General features: G+C 53.7%; 2 protein-coding genes and 1 long non-coding RNA gene across 3 annotated transcripts; 1 reads left to right on the top strand and 2 right to left on the bottom strand.

Annotated features, from left to right (window-relative positions):
* Positions 1-5,069: 5,069 nt before the first annotated feature.
* Positions 5,070-6,111, bottom strand: LOC311201903. Its single transcript, XR_014617892.1, has 3 exons — positions 5,963-6,111; positions 5,546-5,757; positions 5,070-5,164 (listed from the first exon to the last, which is right to left on the bottom strand). It is a non-coding gene; the product is annotated as an uncharacterized lncRNA (long non-coding RNA).
* A 1,282-nt stretch (positions 6,112-7,393) lies between these two features.
* Positions 7,394-11,396, top strand: OAZ1 (ornithine decarboxylase antizyme 1). Its single transcript, XM_084276292.1, is given in 6 exon segments — positions 7,394-7,567; positions 9,880-9,937; positions 9,939-10,025; positions 10,154-10,326; positions 10,756-10,841; positions 10,957-11,396. Coding segments are annotated over 6 exon segments (648 nt in total). The 5' UTR covers positions 7,394-7,451; the 3' UTR covers positions 11,085-11,396.
* A 2,634-nt stretch (positions 11,397-14,030) lies between these two features.
* PEAK3 (PEAK family member 3) lies at positions 14,031-17,561 on the bottom strand (the record flags this gene model as incomplete). Its single annotated transcript, XM_084276159.1, has 5 exons — positions 14,031-14,520; positions 14,641-15,032; positions 15,561-16,222; positions 16,483-16,628; positions 17,455-17,561. The coding sequence occupies 5 exons, from the start codon at positions 17,559-17,561 to the stop codon at positions 14,031-14,033; spliced, it is 1,797 nt and encodes a 598-aa protein (XP_084132285.1).
* Between the last annotated feature and the right edge of the window lie 573 nt (positions 17,562-18,134).

Genomic DNA, 18,134 nt, shown 5'->3' on the forward strand with positions numbered 1-18,134 from the left:
TCAGAGCTCAGTGTGCTGTAGGACAGAAGTCTGGGGAAGCACCAGGAAGGCAGAGCACCAGTACAGTCCACACTGAGACTTGGAAGGACGTACCCACCAAGCAATCCAGAAAGGAAACGCTCTGATCCAAGAAAGGACAAACATTTTTATGGGAATCAGCTGTCCAGAGGATCAGGAGGAATACCTTCAGTAGCTAAAATACCCAACAAGGACATTTCAAACCCAATTCTTAACTGCTATCCAGTTTATTTTCTGTAACCACAACCCCTCCCCTTCTGTGCCTCTGAAGCAGGAGCTGTTCAGATCAGTCATCTGAAGCACTTGGTGAAAGTCACTGCAAGCAGGAAATCAAACTAACGAGGTCATTGCTCCCATCCTGAGCGGTGATTTCAAGGTTCCCTGCCTTCCTTAGGCCACCTCTTTATCTTCTAGCACCTCAGGAAGTCTGTTGGTCTTACTGAGAGTTATAAGGCCATGCTCAGCTCTGCATGGCAGTGAGCTTTTGCATTCCCCTAAGATCAGGCTCCTCTGCCTCTGCAGGGAAGCCAGGTTGGGGTGCACGTGTGGGATGGATGGGCTACCACTGCAGCAGGACACGTGGGGGTGAACAGCTCCCCTAAAGCCTGTCACTTTGGAGACACAGGGACAGGCATCACGAAGCTCATGGAAGCACAGCTAGAAAAACTGGCAGTGCCTTGCAGTGGCTCACACCTTTCCTGCAGGCTAAGCAGTGAACCCTTCAAACCTCGGCTTCTCCCAGCGTTAATCACAAACAGGAGACAGGCTGAGTTAATTTGTGCCTAGAACAGCTTCACAAACACACACTTTCAGGAAAACTGGAAAATTCTAGCAATTAAATAGAACTGCCTTCATTTTAAAGCCTGCTGACAACCTGGTGGTTGGTTTGGCAGCAGTTTGCTGCCAGCCCCTTGCAGACATCACGACAGCAGCAGTTGTCTGAGGATCTCAGTTTCTCACATGGAGAGTGGGGAGATGCCAAGGGCCTGCACAGGTCAGGGCTCTGCTCCCCACCCGCTCTGCAGACAGGTTTTTCCTGGCTGAAGAGGTGCAAGGGGTGGGCAGGCTGGAGGGGGTGTGCTGCAGGGGAAGCTTGCCCTGCCATCACTCTACCTGCTGCGTGGGTAAAGCTTCACCAGAGCTGTCAAGCTGCTATCTTTCACAAGCCTGAAATTCAAGAGTAATTCTTTTTATTTCTGGTTTGTTGGTTGTTTTTTTTTCTTTAAAGTAAACAACCCAAGCTGCTCAGCTGGCCTGATGGCTGCTTCCAGCTCCACTTTCACTCAGAGGGACTGCTGACTATCCTGGTACACAGACCCATGAGTAAATATTAGCTCAAACACAGATAGCTCATGGGCAAAGGCACAAGGCTGCATGCAGCTCAAATAAACAGGCTGGTAAAAACGACTGCCAGGAGGGGCTGGACCTCCCCTGTCCCGTGCAGCACCCCGAGAGCAGCTCCAGGTGAGCTCCAGACAGCAACTCTGCTAAATGCTGAATCCTCTGGGATTACACCCAAAAGAAAGGAGTGTGCAGCACAAACACAGAGCTGGCAGAGCTCCCACTTTGCTGGGCAGAGGCCATTCTCAGGCTGGCTCTCAGCTGCAGCACGGGGACAAACCAGTTCCCTTACTCCCAACTCTCTGAGGGACGATTGTGGGATAAAAGTTATTGCAGGTTAAATAACCTTCCCTGCCCTTGAGGCTCGTTCACTTTATTTATGGGAAAATATGCTCATTAATGTCCTTATCACAGGAATGATCTAATGGGGGGGATGGGGGGAGTCGCCTTGGAATAGATCCATTTTAATGAGCTGCTGGGTGCAATGTTTAGGCAGGTAAAACTGACTCTGAACCCACACTTCTGACAGAGCAGATTCTGCACAGGTCTTAACGCTCATCCTGCTGGCCTCTGTTTGTTTTGATAACATTGCCAAAGGAAAATGAGGAGTTACAGAGGCTGTGCTGTGCACTTCCTTGTCCCTAAGGCTGCCTGAGCCAAGCACAGTGTGGAGGGAAACAAGCCACGCCACCCAGCTCACCTTCCTGACACACAGGGTGGGGAAGTGGCCCATCCTGTAACGAAGCATCAGATGGTGCTGAACTCTTCCACAAGAAGGGCAACTGAGCAAAAAATACAGTGAATACATCCACCACACAAGGGATCTGGCAAGCAAGGGAGGGAAAGGGGTCAGGCAGAGAAAGGCAATGTTCACCAACAGGATTCCAGAGAGCTGCTGCACCCCAAAATGCAGGTTGCACGTGATCACAGAGGGGTTTGTCTTCTCAGGACCTGGCTCTGCAAGGTGTTATCACCTCACTGCTCTGCCTCCTGTGCTCCATCTCCTCCCAGAGCTGATCTCTCCTCTGTGGCACTGCCCCTTTTGCATGAGAGAAACCTTAATCACCTCTCATTAACCTGGGGAGAGGGAGCAGAGGAAGGGATGGAGATGTGAGCTGCATCTGGCCCAACATAAACACAAGAGGAGATGGATGGTGGCAGGGAGGATGTCGCAACATCTTCCACTTCATTGTTTGGTAACTACCTCTGAATTCCTCATGGCCATTTGTTCCTAACTGGCAACAACACCCTGAGAAAAATCAATAGGAAAATCAAGCTCCTGGAACATATTGTTAAATTACAGAACCTCAACCACAAACTGCTCAAGCACACTTCTTTCCCCAGAAACATTCAGGTGCCATCCTCTGATCCCTCTCCTGGCTCTTGCTCCCCTCTCACCCGCTCTCCAGCTGTGCTTCCTGACCTCCAAACTCTTCCCCTCACCCCCACATTAGTTTTATATGGACTGCAATGTAAGTTTGATCCTACAAACTTGAAGAAAACAACTCAGCACTTATCAGGTGAGCAGCACTATGCTGGATTACACCCTGAGATCAGATAATGAGAGGTTAAAGCATCTGAAGCATCCATTACCTCATCTGCATTCAATATATAGTCCTCTTCACACCAGCTGTTTTTAAGTGAGAAAGCAGAGATCCAAAGTTTCTCTGGGAAGCAGTACAGACATTTGTTGGCCCAATGAACTAGTGACTGCTTTCTTCTAGTTCAGTATCTCACAAAGATCTTGGAAAAGAAATTCTTCCCTGTGCTGGTAAACATCTGAGAATTCCAGCTTAACTCCAGAGCAGAATCTCCTGCAGAATCTCCTTCCAGCACAAGTGGGTCTGCAGAAAACCTGACCTTCAAATCAAATTGTTCTCACATGGATGATAATGAAAATGAGGAGTTTTCCAGCTAGAAAAAGAGAAGTGTGCTAATTACATGTCCCACAAAGATCAGAATAGATTCAAACACACCAAATAGCATTTTTAGTGTGGGAGCATTTGAAATTAGATAACTGGTAGTTAACTGTTACCTGTAAGGAATGGAACCAGAACTTCTAAGGAAGGAGGCAGGTAGAGTGAAGAGCCCTGCTTTATAATATTTATAAACTGTAGGTCTTATAAAGTTTAGAAATAACCCTGTCTAGTGTCTTGATAAAGACCTCACAAGCTTTTGCTGCACTCTGTCTCCACGCAGAGCTGACCAAGATGCACATTTAGATTATTCTGGGTCTAAAATCAGCTAAATAACAGGGGGAAGTCATCACACAGAATGATTTCTGTGAAAACACCTCATGATGGACATCTCTGCCTCAGATTCTGTCCTGTTCTGGTGCTTGGCTACATCTCTAGATAAATTGTGAGAGCAAGTAGAGTCTTATTGCATTGGGAACAGAGAACAAAAGACAAGCACAACAACTTGATCTTACAGTCTGGCTCGATTCATTTATTAGTTATTTTTAAAAATCCTTTCTTTGGGGAGTGCTGAGTGTGTGATTCTGTGTAAGGACCACACGTGCTCTGATAGAGCTCGTGTTTCTGTTGTGTTTCCCTAGTTGGCAAATCAGAGTCAGATTAACCCCTGTGATGCTGCTGGATGCTGTGAACACCTCTTTCCATGTTCCAGAGCTAAGCTGGCGTGCTGCAGCAGAGCAGAAAGCAGATGGGGGTTTCTGCTACGTGTCAAACATCAGGTTTTTTCCACTCTCTGTCACTGAAGCATTATTTGTTTACTACAAGGTGGCTTCAATGAAGCCTGACACAGTCCACCCTCCAGTAGCCACCCCTGTGGCAGAAAACCCCATGAAAGCAGTAACGTTTGCAGAGGTCTTACTTAGCTATCTTTTAGTTTCCTGAACAACAGGCCAGTTTCTCTTTCCTTCTCTAAAGAAAAGATGTGACACAACTGTGGTTTCAATGTGCAGGATTTCAAAGACCAGCAAGTCTTGTGAGGGTTGCAGGTCCTGGACATCTTGCTAGGCACTTGTTTCATGTCTAGGAAAGCTTGACAAAGAATTCATCACTGGTGATTCTGACTAATGTTTGAGACCTCTTTGTTAAAGAAAAGCATGCTGAAACAGGTGAAGGGAAGGCAAATGAAGCTCTAGAAGATGGAACTCCTTGGCTTTCCTCAACTGAGACAATTTCAACTTTGATTCCTCACGTGGAGTTCAGTGTCTTGCTGCTTCTGTGCTTCCTCTGTGAACAGGTCTGGTTATCCAGTAACTCAGACTTCACAAGGTATTTTGTCAGGTCATTTCACACAGCCTAATTGCTCTGACCTGCTTGGGTAAGAACAGAACAACTGGGACTGTCCTCTGAGGATGCTGAGCCAGGAAAGGGGCTGGAGCAACTGAGACACCAGCACACAGTTACTTCTGCCTACTCTGCTGCCATGGGCAGGGGAATGATGGCAAACCAGTGGTGAAAAAACAACTGGTGGTGGCAACACCTCCAACCACCTCAGCTGGTAATCCTGTGAGTCAAAGGCTTCTCTGTGAGGATCTGTGAATTGCTGTCACTGCTGAACTCAAAGTCAGGCTACCTCAGCAAAAGTGCAGCTGGAACTAATCCCACACACTATGTAATGCAGAAACCCAAACCAGGATGGTTGGGCTTTGTGCAGACTACAGAGCATCCCTGGTGTTACCCAGGTCACTCAGCTGTGAAATGGAAGGATGGCCCATTGCAGTGACAGGTATCCAAAGGGCAGAGCTGTTTCCAGTGCTGTGGTGAGGAGGAGAGCAGCTGCAGAGCTGATGTCCTCTGACACAGTACCATCAGAAGGCTTTACAGTCGGATTACTGCATAAATAATAAATGCCATTGTTCAAAATAACAAAACACATCACAAAATGCTAAGGCAGCCCTTCCACTGACTAACAGATCCACCCCCCAGCAGGAAAACCTTTCTAAATACGACACACAAAACATGGATTGCTAAACCTTCTTCTCTGCTGTGCTTCATTTGGTCCTGATACTCCTGAATTGCAACTACCCTACTGTTTCAAGTTGGTCTCTGGGTAATGCATTAAGAGACAGTCAGCTTCCCCTCCATAAATCAACAGCAAATCTAAAGAGCAGGGTGAAAGCAAAGTACTAATGTCTCTGTTACACTGTGTTCTCCAAGCTAAGTGCAGGTATCTGCAGCAAGAAAAGGGCTTTCCTCTCGTACCTCTTACTTACCAGGAGTCCCAATCTAGTCACTGGCTGCTGACCAGGCTAGGCTTCTCATCTAAGCTGCAGGAGAACAGACAGTGTTTTCTTTTGGCAAACACACTTTGTTCCATCATAGTCAATCAGAGCAGTTTCGGGCCACAGAAGGTGGGTGGGCATTTAGACACTTATCTTTGTGCAAAGTGGAACCACTCGATGGACATCCATATGCTCAGAGTTTCCTGGATATTTTAAAGCAAATAAAAACAAGCAAGATGGTGAAAAAATAAAATAAAATAAAATAAAAAAAAACCCTAAATGCAGTGATAGTACCTGAGGGCAGTAAAACATGAGCTGCAGCCTCAGCTGAATGAAGGAAGAAGAAATACAGGCATACCTATTTTTTTCTTTTAAGAAAACTGTGATTTCGAAAAAAATTACAATTACCTGTATCTTTGGTAGTTTTCTCTGCCTCTCTAAAAACTTTTTCCTACTTAATTTACAAGGCATGACTGGAAACTTGGTTCAGCACATTCTTTCCATCCAGGTGAGAGCCACTGCTCAGGGTACGTCCTGACTTCTGCGATGTGCTGCTGACCTGGTGTTCAAGCTGAAATAGCCTAGTCAAAGACCATCTGTCATGGAAACGATAACCTATTGGCGTTTTGTATGCGTTTGCTGCTTTTCAGATGAATCTTGAAGACTTGAGCCCCATCCCCACAGGGAGGAATGGGCGTTCTCACCTATGACCTGTAAGCGGGGTGTCTGATTTCCAAACACATCCTCCCCCCCAGCCCTCGCTCTTCCCGTGGGCTGCAGAAAGACCCAACTGTGCCCCCCAAGCTTCAGATTTCCCAAATCCCTGGGAAGACGAGAGGCAAAGCGGCCCCGAGGAAAGGCAGGGGAGCATTATGGGGTGTTTGTTCCGGCGGGGCGGGGACACAGAGCAGCTTCTGCTATGTAAACAGCCGGGGTTTCACTGGCTTCCTGGTGAAGGCACCGCACGAAGCTTCGTTCCCTTGGGGAGATTCCACCCCCCGCGTCCCAGACACCCGGGGCCGGGGCTGCTGCACCGGCCGGCGCAGGGCGCAGCCCCGGGCCCAGGGAGAGCGGGACCCGCAGCCCGGTCACCGCCTCAGCCCGTCCCGCCGGGGATCCCCCCTCCGGCGCCCCGCAGACGCTTTAAACTCTCGATTTCGCTGAAGTTGCCCTCAGCACGGAGCTGATCACCGCTCTGCTCGGCAGCTCGCAGGGTGGCGGCGGCCGGCCCGGCGCGGGCTGCTCCTCACGGCACGTCCCGCTGCCGAGGACCCCCGGGGCTGCGGGGCCGGGCCGGGGCCGGACGGGGACCCGGACTCCCCCTCGCAACCCACCACCCTGTCCCCGCAACAGCCGCTCCCCACCCGCCGCCGCCCCGCTCCTCCCCCGGCCCGACGCATGCGCCCGGCCCGGCCCCTCCCCTGCTCCGCGCTTTACCTCGGCCAGGCTGGGCGCTGCCGCGGGACTCGAACCGGCGGCTCTACGGGGAGTGAAGGCTGCGGCGCCGCGTTGAAGCCTCTCGGCCGAACCCCGCCAGACCCCGCCCACCCGCAACGGATGCAGCCAATCAACAGCTGCGATTCCTCTCCCTTCTCCCTACGGACGTCCCTTTTAACCAATGCGGGACCCTCTCAGGCAGCTGGCGGTTCCGCCCCCCCCGCACTCCCTTCAGCCAATGGGAAGGGAGATTGTCTCAGGGCCGAGCTGCTCACAGGAGGGAAGCTGTGTCCCGCTCGGGGGCGGGGCCTGGCCGGGGGGCGTGGCCATAGCGATAGGCGTGGCCTGGCAAAGGTATATAAGGACCCACTGCGGCAACGGAGCCATTTTGTGTAGCAGCGTCTGGAGAGCGGCCGGCGGGGGCGGCGGAGGGTTTCGGGGTTCGGACCACAGCGGCCGGATGGTGAAATCCTCCCTGCAGCGGATACTCAACAGTCACTGCTTCGCTAGAGAGAAAGAGGGGAATAAAAGCACCATCATGCCCGCTGTGCTGAGCCTCAGTACCGGACAGAGCAGGTGAGGGGCTGGGGCCTCCCTCAGCCTTGGCACCGCTGGGCGCTCGCCGCCCCCTCCTCCCCGTCCCCTCAGGGCCCGGTCCTGACCCTTCTCCTCGTCCCTCCAGCGCCGGTCTCCTCCCCCGTGACCGGAGGGGGGGGGCGGGGGGGGAGGGGTGCTCCGTGGCGGGTGGGGGGCGGGGCGGCCTACGCCGCTGCCTCAGCGCCGGGCGCTGCGGCCTGGCCTCCTCCCCGGCACAGGGGAGGGGGAATCCGGAGAAAGGGGGTTGGGACGCCGCCTGTACCCGCTCCTCGGCCCCGTGGGACTCGCCGCCGTGCCGGGCGACACGTCCCCCTCGTCACCCGGGGCGGGGGAGGGGAGCTGACCGCGGCCGCCACCCCCCCCCTTCCCACCCTCCCACCTCCGCCCCGAGTCGCCTCACAGCGCCGGCTGCCTCCCGCCGTGTGCCACGTTAGCCGGGGACCGGCTCCCGCCGCGCCTCCGGGCTTGTCACAGCCGCGGCAGGACGCCCTGACCGCCGCGCTACGGGCCCTGATGGGGGGGGCGGCCGGGCCCTGAGCCTCTCCCGAGGAACTTCAGGGGCTGCCCGGAGCCTGGAGACAAAAGCCGGGCTGGAGGCAGCGCCTGGAGGTGCTTTACTCCTCCCAGGGGAAAAAATCTGACCGGTTAGGCAAAGCTCTCGAGGGATGGAGGCCTGTTACCCTCGTGCAGCTCGTAGGGTACAGAGCATAGGCGTTAGGAGAACTGCTTAAGCCTCAAAGGATGAAACAATCCTGACAGATGCTGGGAAGAAAATACCTGCCTTGGGGTGACTGGTGTAGAGCTTGGGCCAGCAGCCTGCCTTGTGCCGAGGAAGCCGTGGTTAGACCTCCGATGTGGACTGGGAGAGGAGTTTCAGATTTATTTATCTCTTTAAAAAAACCCTGTTTTTAAACTGGACTGCTGTTCAAAGGTTTATTTTTTTTCCAGAGGAGTAAATGCACACAGACATCACCTTGATGGAAATAAATTCTCCATTCCCAAGTGTGACCTTCATATTATGCATTTCATTGGGCAAAGGGTGAAATGGTGTGAAGGGTTGCTGCTGCACCCCTCAAATCAGGGTGTGGGAAGGCTTGTTTGTGAGCATACCTAGGAAGGCATAGCTCTGCAGCCATTCCGAGGTAGAATAAGTAATGCTAGTACCAAAAAAAGAGCTTAAAATAATAGATTGTTTAATTGAGAGGGAGAATGTTATGGTTTTTTAGTAAAACCTGACAGTTGCTGTGCTTACAAATACCTTCCAGCATATAATAATTGAGCAGCCTGGCCATTCAGTGCCTTTCTAATACAGATTATTTCATGACAAGTTCTAAGCTTATTTAAAAAAAAACCCCAAACAACCCCCCAAACCCAACTGGAACTGGTGCAAAATGGTGGGTTATTTGGTACATGTTTATTCTGATTTGCAAATGGCTGCTGGCACTCACAGACAGGACGATTGTGAAAATTTCCCTAAGGGCCTCGGTTGCTGCATCTGCTGAGATGACGCAACTCCAGAGTGAGCCTGCAGGGTGAAGGATGGTGCAGAGGGAGGGGCCACTCGGCGCAGCCTTTGCTCTTCCTACACCAGGCAGGCTTGGTGTAAGCAGGCTTGTGTTGGACGAGGTAACCTCAAGCAGGCAAGAAACCTGTGTCTTGAGGATGAAATCCTTAACGTTGAGAACTGAGCTTTGCCCAGCAGTGTAAAATGGTGTTAAAGAATTGAGGAGAAAGGGGTTTGTTTTTTTGGGGATGTTCAGTTGTGGTCTTGAAGTTAAAAATGCATTTGAGGTGGTGATACCTGTGAGGCTAATTCATGTCATTTTCTCACCTCAAGCCAAGAGTGCTGGTGCAAGGACTGTACATCCCTGGGAAAAATGATTCCCACCTTGCTGGGCTGGTAGAGTCATGGCAGCTTCTGAGAGCACTGGGAGAAAATGGGATCATGCAAAAGGGATCATTCTCTTGGCTCAGGTCAAGCACACTGCTGCCTTGGTGTGGAAGGTGTGTACACCTTGCCCACCTCATACTGGGAGTATCTTCACCTCTTAGTCCTCAAAACACTGCAGTAGTAGCTTTCTGAGCCTGGGTGCAGGGCAGCCTCCCTGTCCCTGCTCTGGAGGCTCCTTTGTCTTCCACACCCCTGGGTTGCAGCAGGAGGCATTCCCTTGGCCTAGGCTTGTTTGGGTGGTTTGTTTTACATCTTGTCATCTGATCACTATTTAAAATGTAGAAGTGATTGTGCTTTGTCTAGCCCTGCCTGTGTGCCTCTAACTGTGATCCTTTTCTAGTTCCAGGGTCCCCTTCAATTGCTGTAGTAACCTGGGTCCGGGGCCTCGGTGGTGCTCCTGATGTCCCTCACCCACCCCTGAAGATCCCAGGTGGGCGAGGGAATAGTCAGAGGGATCACAATCTTTCAGCTAATTTATTTTATTCGGTGAGTATGAATAATTCAGCAGCTTGCTGCAGTGAGCTTGAGTGCATTTCTTGCCTGGGGCCTGTTGGTGGGAGTTCTCCCTCCTCCAAAATAACTGGAAAGTAACTTTGCACCCATCACTGCTCCAGGATAATCGGCTGAATGTAACAGAAGAACTAACATCTAACAACAGGACAAGAATTCTGAATGTCCAGTCAAGGCTTACAGATGCCAAACACATTAGTTGGAGAGCAGTGCTGAACAACAACAACCTCTATATAGAAATTCCCAGTGGTGCTCTGCCTGAAGGGAGCAAAGACAGGTGAGTGGAAGCATCTGTGGCTTTAACTTGCCTGTGCCATGAAGGCCTGTCAGGGGTGTGGAGTGACAGGGCTTGCTTCCATTGTGCTGGTGAGAAGCTGCAAGTGAGTGATGCTGGGCTGAGGGCTGCTTCTACCTGTGTTGTCAGGCAGAATGACCTCCAAGCCTGTGATGAGTTGTGTTCCCAGCTCCTTGTCTCCACTGCAAACCCCACCTGGGTCTGTTCCTGCAGTTCTCCCTTCACCTGCAGCACATTTGCTGTGTTAGTGGATTTAAGCTTCCTGGCTCAAGATAAACCTGGGGCTGAGGAATTTCCTGTGAGCCTCCAGCAACGCTCCCCTCATGCCTGGGAGTTTGTCTCACAGGGCTGAGTGTCTGAAGGAAGCTCTTGCTCCTCATGCCCATTGAACACCTTGTGTTTGTCTTGCAGTTTTGCAGTTCTTCTGGAGTTTGCTGAAGAACAGCTTCGAGTTGATCATGTGTTCATTTGTTTCCACAAGAACAGAGATGATAGAGGTAGGTGTTCCCTCATAGCACTGCTCAGAGATGTGGATTTGAAGTCCCATTTTGCTGGAGGTTTCCAACTACAGAACCACATGGATGAAATGTCTTCTCTCTGTGTTCTTCCCAGCTGCATTGCTCCGTACTTTCAGCTTTTTGGGCTTTGAGATTGTGAGACCAGGGCATCCCCTTGTCCCCAAGAGACCAGATGCTTGCTTCATGGCCTACACGTTTGAGAGAGACTCAGAAGAAGACTAGATTGCAATGTTTGCCTGTTAGAGCTTTCTTGTTGTCTATAAAGATGATTCTGTAGAAATTTTGTCAACATCTATTGCAGTATATATATAACTCTGTACGAAATGTTGTGACCAGCTGCTCTGGTGGTGGTGAGATGTTGAAAATTTCAGACTCCACATCTTTTTTTTCTCTGGATTTCGTGCGCATGTTGTGGTTGTGCAAATAAATGCTCCCTCCAAATTAGCAGTATATTTCTTGGAAGTTTTAATATCGTGTTTGTGATACTGAAGTATTTGCTTTAATTCTAAATAAAAATTTATATTTTACTTTTTATTGCTGGTTTTAAGCTGTTTAAGACTTGCACTCTGGAGAGATGCCTCTGGAACTGCCCCAACCATTAAAGTTGCAGGTATGGAAAGATGTTGGTCATTCTTTACTCGACTGGAACTCATCATGGCTGCCACCTACCAGGGCTTGAAATCAGCTGTGAGAGCCTTCTTGTTGTGGAAATATTAGCAGGTTGTCTTGTTTCCACTGGTAGTTGGATCTGGTGTTCCTTAGGGTGCTTCAGGGCTGGTGTTAAGTTGGGAAATGCTGAGGAGCACAGCTCATGGGTGTCTTCTGCTTCAGGAGTTCCAGTAGCAGCTTTAGTACCTGAAGTCTCAGAGTCTTTAACACCAGTGTGTGCCAACACACAGGATGGCTTGATGAGATCTTGGGAAGGCTGGTGGCACTTCAGGAGCTGAATAGTGTCATTGGGGCTGGGTGAGCTCCACACCAGGAGCTTAAACTCCTGGGGAGACAGATGGAGGCTGAAGTGGAAGGAGAAGGGGCCGTGGTCAAGCAGTGCCTGTCACTGGGGTCTGTAAATGCCTCTTGCTGTTTGGGGCACTGAACAAAGGGGAAATGATGGTGTAATGCTAGGGGTAGAGAGTGTGTGCTGAAGTTCCTGGAGAGGAGTCCTGCTTCCAGCATCTATAAAATCAGGAGCAGTGAGCCCGTGGAAGGGGTTTTACCAGGTGCTTGCACTGAGCTGCTGTAAATGGGATGTGAAGGGCAGGAGTGTGTGCTGGGGTCTGACACTCCTGGAGCAGGTAGCAGATCCTGTGATCCCAGAGAGCCTGTTAAATTTACAGCACCTTGAGAAGTGGGTGTTCTCCATGGTAGGTTTAATTGGTTTCAGGTATTTATATCTCCTCCCAGTTGAGCTGCTCTGCTCCCTCTGCTGGGGCCGAGGCTAGTGGCAGGCAGAGAGCCAGAGGGCTCCTGCCCCCAGGTCTTGGGACAAATTTCTTGTGACCTTAAAATTGTGTCAGTCCTTCCTGGGGGTATTTTTGGGAAGCTCTCAACTTGTGGTGTGCCAAAGGCCCCTGAGGAGGTGGGCATGACCAGGGGAGGGTGTTCCTCCTCAGCTCAGCAGCCTGGCAAAGGGCTGATCTTCATGGATGGTTCTTCAGGAGGGAAATCCTCCTTTTCCTCCGGAGCCTGTGCCTGCCCTGTGCTCTGCTCTCTGCAGGGATGGGTGGGGGAGGAGGTGGATGTGGTCCTGCCTCGAGGGCCACAGCCCCCCATAGAGGTTTCCCTGATCTTGGGTGCTCCAAGCTGCTTCTGACAGAAGGGAGGCTCCCAAGATGGAAACCAGGAACGGGTGCAGGGGGTGCTCAGAGGTGCCAGGCAGGGATTGCCCTGTGGGCCGAACAGAAGTAGATTTTAGCTCTCTTCCAGGATCGGATGCCCTGGATGGCTCTGGGCAAGCTGCTGCCATGTCATGGGCTTTACTGCCATCTTGTAGCCACCCAAGATACTACAGGAGAGACAGTGGGGGCAGCAGGGCTGGGGCTCAGGGGGGACAACCCCTCCTGCATGTCTTTGGCCCCAGACCCCCCACCAGAATTTCAGTGACGTTGAAATGTCACTTAGGGGACTGCGTTGGGGTTTGGCTGGGGGGCTGGTTCCTCCCACCTTGCTCATCCAGCCTTGGCCATGAGGCTGCACTGAGGTTTGGGTGCCGCTCTGAGGGGCTCGTTGTCCCCCTCCCACTGTGCAGAGACCCTCACCCACGGGCTGAGACCTCAGCTGGGGTTTCAGACCTGCTGCAGCCCGGCTGATGGGGGTGCTGCCTGCCCCAGCAGGCAGGGCAGGAGGCAGGAACCCACCGGCCAGGCAGCAGACCCACCAGCGCTGCCCGTGAGCAGAGACTGACCCTGCAGCCCGAGTTAGTTACTGGGTGCCTCGGAGGCTGTTCTGGCTGATCACCGCTGGGCAGTGCAGTTCGGCTTTGTGTTTCTCCCTGGATACAGCACTGGGCTGTGTAATGCTGACAAAGAAGCACATAAAGGACCAGTATTTAAGAGGCTCAAGCTCTGGGTTTTATTGAAGCTGGGAGGTGGGGGGGGGGGGTGTATTTCCCCCTTTCAAGTGACATTTATACTTGTAACTGTGCCACAGATTGTTTCTACACAGAGCAAACTGTACAAGGTGTTGTATCTCCCCTTTGCAAACCCTGTGTTAAGGTGACCTGTTACATGGGGCTTCGTGTTGTCACTGAACAGAGAAAGGCCTGTGGCTGCAGGAGGGGTCAGAGGGCTGTTTGGGCAAAGTCCAAGCCCTGTAAACTTCACTTGGGGTAATCAACCACTAAATTGGTGCTTGATCCCATGGCCTCCACCCTGCTGTGTTTTCCTGAGATGCTCCAATAAACTGGACTCACAGTATCAAGCAAGAATCTGTTGAGGGGGTAAAAATGCCCCCTGGATGGTGGGAGCTTTGGGTGGGAGGTTGAGTCCAGCTTCATCATCATCATCATCATCCTTCATGTGTTTGTGGGGGAAGCAGGTTTGGGTTTACACACAAACTTTCCCAACTGGGACCAGTTTGGGTTCCTTGTGAGCTGGTGGATTTGGTCAGGTCCTCACGGGCTCTTGGCTTTGAGGAGACCTTTTGGGTGGGCTGAGCTTGAGGTCTTCTTCAGGCAGCATAGAGAGCCTGGGTGGCTTGGTAGAGCGTGTGTTCAGTGGCATCCTTGAAGTACTGGCAGCACAGCCACTCCTCGAGGCCGGGGCTCCCCACTCCCCCAGCTGAATTCTCTGCAAACTTCATGATCAGCAGAGCCCTTTTCACCTCCAGCCAGCTCTGCAGCAGGGGTAGGGTCTTCTTGGTCCTGGCAAAGAGCTCCTGGCGAGGCCCCCAGAGCAGGACCTGCAGGATGCTCCTTGCCAGCTCGATGGACACCCTCTTGCAGGGATCTCTGTGGAGAAGCAGCGTGGCCAGACGCTTGAGTCCCGTGGAATAGATGGACAGGGAGGGAATTTCAGGAAGTCTGTTGCTCCTGAACCCCAAGGCCTTCTCCAGAGAGATGTTCACATGCAAGAGCTGATAGATCAGCATGCCTACCTTCAGCTCGTCTGCCGCCGGCGAGGGCGGTGCAGCGAGCCCCTTGCTCCAGTCCTGTTCTTGGCTGGTAGAACAAGGTCTCTGCTTGTCTTTAACCCTGACAAAGCTGCTGATGAGCAGCCTGGGAAGGGACAGCCCCAGGGATGCCTCCTTGCCTTTCTGGCTTTGGGGGGGACACGGGCACTGCACCAGCAGCAGGTTCTCAGGGCAGAGGTCCCCCTGCCCCATGTTCTGCACCTGGAGATGCTCCAGCCCCATGCACACCTGCAAGAGGAGGAGGCAAGCCAGGCGTTCGTAGTGCCCAGGGCTGGTCCTGTGCAGACTCTGGGATCCCTTCATAAAGTCTGCCAGAGTCTGGTAGGGAACCTCAGGAGAGATGAGGACCTGCACGATGGGGTGGGGGCCAAGATGGGCTGGCTCCTGTCTGGAAGGGGACTGATTCTGCTCCCCAGGCCTTCCTGGAAGCACCAGCTCTGGAGGGAGGTGGTCAGTGAAGCGGCCAATCAGGCGCTGGATGCTGCAGTGTGCCCCAAAGGAGCTCTGCACCCCCGGGCTGGTGCAGCATGTCTTGGGGACCTGCAAGGAGAGACAGTGAGGCCAGCTGCACGGGCCATGGGCTACCTCCTCCCAGAACAGGTCACCACTACAAGACCCCCAGCCCTGGTCTGACCCATGCACGGTGCCCTCCACACCCTCCAAACCCACCAGAATGGCTTTGAGCAAGAAATGGGAGGGGGGAGGAGAGGGCTGTACCCCTCAGGTGAGCTGCAGATCTGCTTTGATGGGTCTCATCCTGCACTGCCTGAGGAGCCAGCTCTGCTCCAGCCTCCACCTTCTGCCTCGAGACCACATGCCAGGGTGTCTCCCCCAGTTTCACTGCTCTCCTGTGGCCCTGTTGCCCTCACCTCCCCTGTGCCAGCAGCGTTCCCTCACTGAGCAAATGCAGAACTAGGTGCACAATGAGGAAGCCTCTTCGTGCCAGGGGGCCCTGGAAAAGCCAGTGCTCCTCATTCATGCTTGCCTGCAGCACCCACAGCCCCCTGTGCTGCAGGACCCGTCTCCCTCAGCACCACCCAGGATTGTCTCCCCCCATTCCCTGCTTACCTTGGCTGCAAACTCCAGCTGGGTCTGCTCAAAAGCAAAGCCCACCCGGTAGTACCAGGCGTCCCCGCTCTCGCAGCACGGCTCCGGGTGCAGGATGCTGAGCGCTGCCCATCTCTTCCCTGCCAGCTCTGCCTGCAGCAGCTGCTGCTGCTCCTCTGGCCCCAGAAGCTCATCCTGGATGCGAGCTGAGAGCCGGGCCAGGGCAGCTGTCTGACACCCCAGCACCATCCTCCACACCCCAGCTGGGCTCTGCAGGACCTGCCCCAGCTCCCCGTCCGCCGTCCCAAATGTCAGATCTTCTGGGCTGGGTGATGGAGCATTTTTCAAGCTGCTCCAGGCCACTGGTTCCCCCAGGCTTTGGGACTTGGTCAGGGGCTTCTTGGGGCCCCAGGAGGGAATGTCCCTTGGGGGAATGGAGCTGGGAGCCCCCTCCTTGTGATGTGGACAGGATGGTGGAATGCTGTAGAGGATGCTGCTGGTCCATGGTGTGAGGTCCCCCTGATAGTGCTGGGATGATCTTTGTTCTGGGAGGGACTCTGCTCGCTGGAGCTGCTTTTTTGGCAAGGGGGGAGGCCGGGGGTCCTGGTCGGGCTGAGAGGGGCTTCTCCTGGCTCTTTCCCCTCGGCTAGCCTTGCAGGGGACAAGGTGGGCACGCAGCTCTCCTGGGAAAGGAGGAACAGACATGGCAGGGCTGAGACTATCCTAGAGTCACGGTGAGGAAGAGGGAGATGGAGTGGGATGGGGATACAAGCACATTATTTGCCCCACTGCACCTTTCCAGCCCCATAGCGATGCCCAGTGCCAGACAGGGGGGGTGATGGCCAGGTACCTACCGTAGAAGCAGGACAAGGTTTGTTCCCCACCACCCCAGCTGGGCACCCTGGCAGGGCAGAAGGGCAGCACGAGTGGGGGTGTCACTCACCCACGTTGCTGTAGATGAGGGCTGGGTCAGGGGGCCGAGGCGGGCACCCCTCTGGGGTGTCCAGCATGGGGGTGGTCACTCCGGGGGCACCCAGGTCCAGGCTGCTGCTGCGGACGTGCACTCTGCCCTGTGCTTGCACGACAGCCCTGCACAGAGCCAAGAGTCAGCACTGCCCCCCCTCCCTCCCCCCCATGCCCCGGGGGGGTTTCCGGCTCCTTTCGGTGCCGACTCAGGGGAAGAATAAGGAGGAAGGGGAAGCTGTGGGCTGGGGAGCCATGGCTGTGTGGTTTGGGGGCAAAGGCAGAGAGTTTGGTGGCCCAGTGACTCCAGCTCCTTCACTGGGTGGTTGTCTTGGGGGTGCTCCTGCTCCTGAAGGATGGGGGGGGGGTGTCTTGGAGGCTTCACGTGTGCTGGTTGTCACCCACACAGCTGCGGAGGGGGTGGGTGGGTGGGTGGGGGGGTGTGCACATGGGTTCACATCGGCCTTGTGGTCCCATGATGACAAGCTGGTGGCAGAGGTGTGGGACAGGAGCAGGAAAAGCCTCAGACAACCCCGGTGTGTGGCTGGCAGGGGGGGCAGGACTGTGGGAGGTCTGTGCGTGGGGAGGGAATCGCAGCGATGCCCTGAGGAGGGTGGTGGGAAGGAGCCATCAGCAGCCCCAGCCGGGGTTTCGCTTCCCCATCCCAGCCGGGCTCAGAGCGACCCTGCAGCTCTGACCCTGCTGCCACAAACAGCACCAAAACCACGTCAGCCTGCTCTAAAAACTCTGGGGAACATCCCTCGCTGTGCAACCTCAGGCTTTGACCCTCTTTGGCCCAGCTTGACCCCCTCCACCCCTCCTTTCCCCCAGGGAACGGGGGATGATCTCCCTGCCTCTGGCTGTGGTGCAGAGCACGGGGCCAAGAGCAGCCGTGCAGGGGTGCTGCTGGGAAGTTCCTTTTTGGGGTCCCATCTGCAGAGCAATTCGTTACCTCTGAGTCTTCCCAGGCAGCGGTGGGGGCCTGGGGGGCTCCAGCTCCATCTCCTGCCTCGCCGGCGGCTCCCAGTCCCCGTCCCAGTGTCCCCCTGCGCCGGCCATGGCCGCACTGGGAATCGCCTTGCACAACGTGCTGCAACCCTGCTCGCAGGAGGATGTTCTTTCAAAACCTGCTTCTTGCAAGGCTGAAAGGAAGCTGGAGGCTTGGCCTTGCTCCCCAGCAGCCCCCGGTGCTGCTCTGGGGCCACACGCAGCCCACAGAGGCTTCTGCTTCAGCTGCACCAACTCCATTCCCTTTGGTGCGACCTGTTGCAGTGGGTTTGCTTCCCCAGAGCTGTTCTGGGAGGCTTCACACTCCTTCCTCCTCCTCCTCCTCCTCCCAAGCTGCTCTCTGGATGACAGATGTATTGAAATGGGGGGGGGGATCTCTATGGTAACCCCCCCACACCCCCCCCCAAACCACATCATTAATCCTTGCTCTCCAGAGCTTCAGGGGTGCTGAGGGAACATGAAGCCACATGACTCAGCTGCTGGAGAAAAAATACCCTCCCCTGCATTGGGGTATGTCCCCTCTAGGCTTAAAGTCACTCTTTTCACACTCCAACCCCCTCAAATATTTTAATATCTCCTCCTTTCCATTCAGTCTTTGAATTAATTAGCAAATAACTAATGGAA

The sequence above is a fragment of the Gallinula chloropus genome (genome assembly GCF_964237585.1).
Source record: "Gallinula chloropus genome assembly, chromosome: 28".
In the NCBI taxonomy this organism is placed as follows: Eukaryota; Metazoa; Chordata; class Aves; order Gruiformes; family Rallidae; genus Gallinula; species Gallinula chloropus.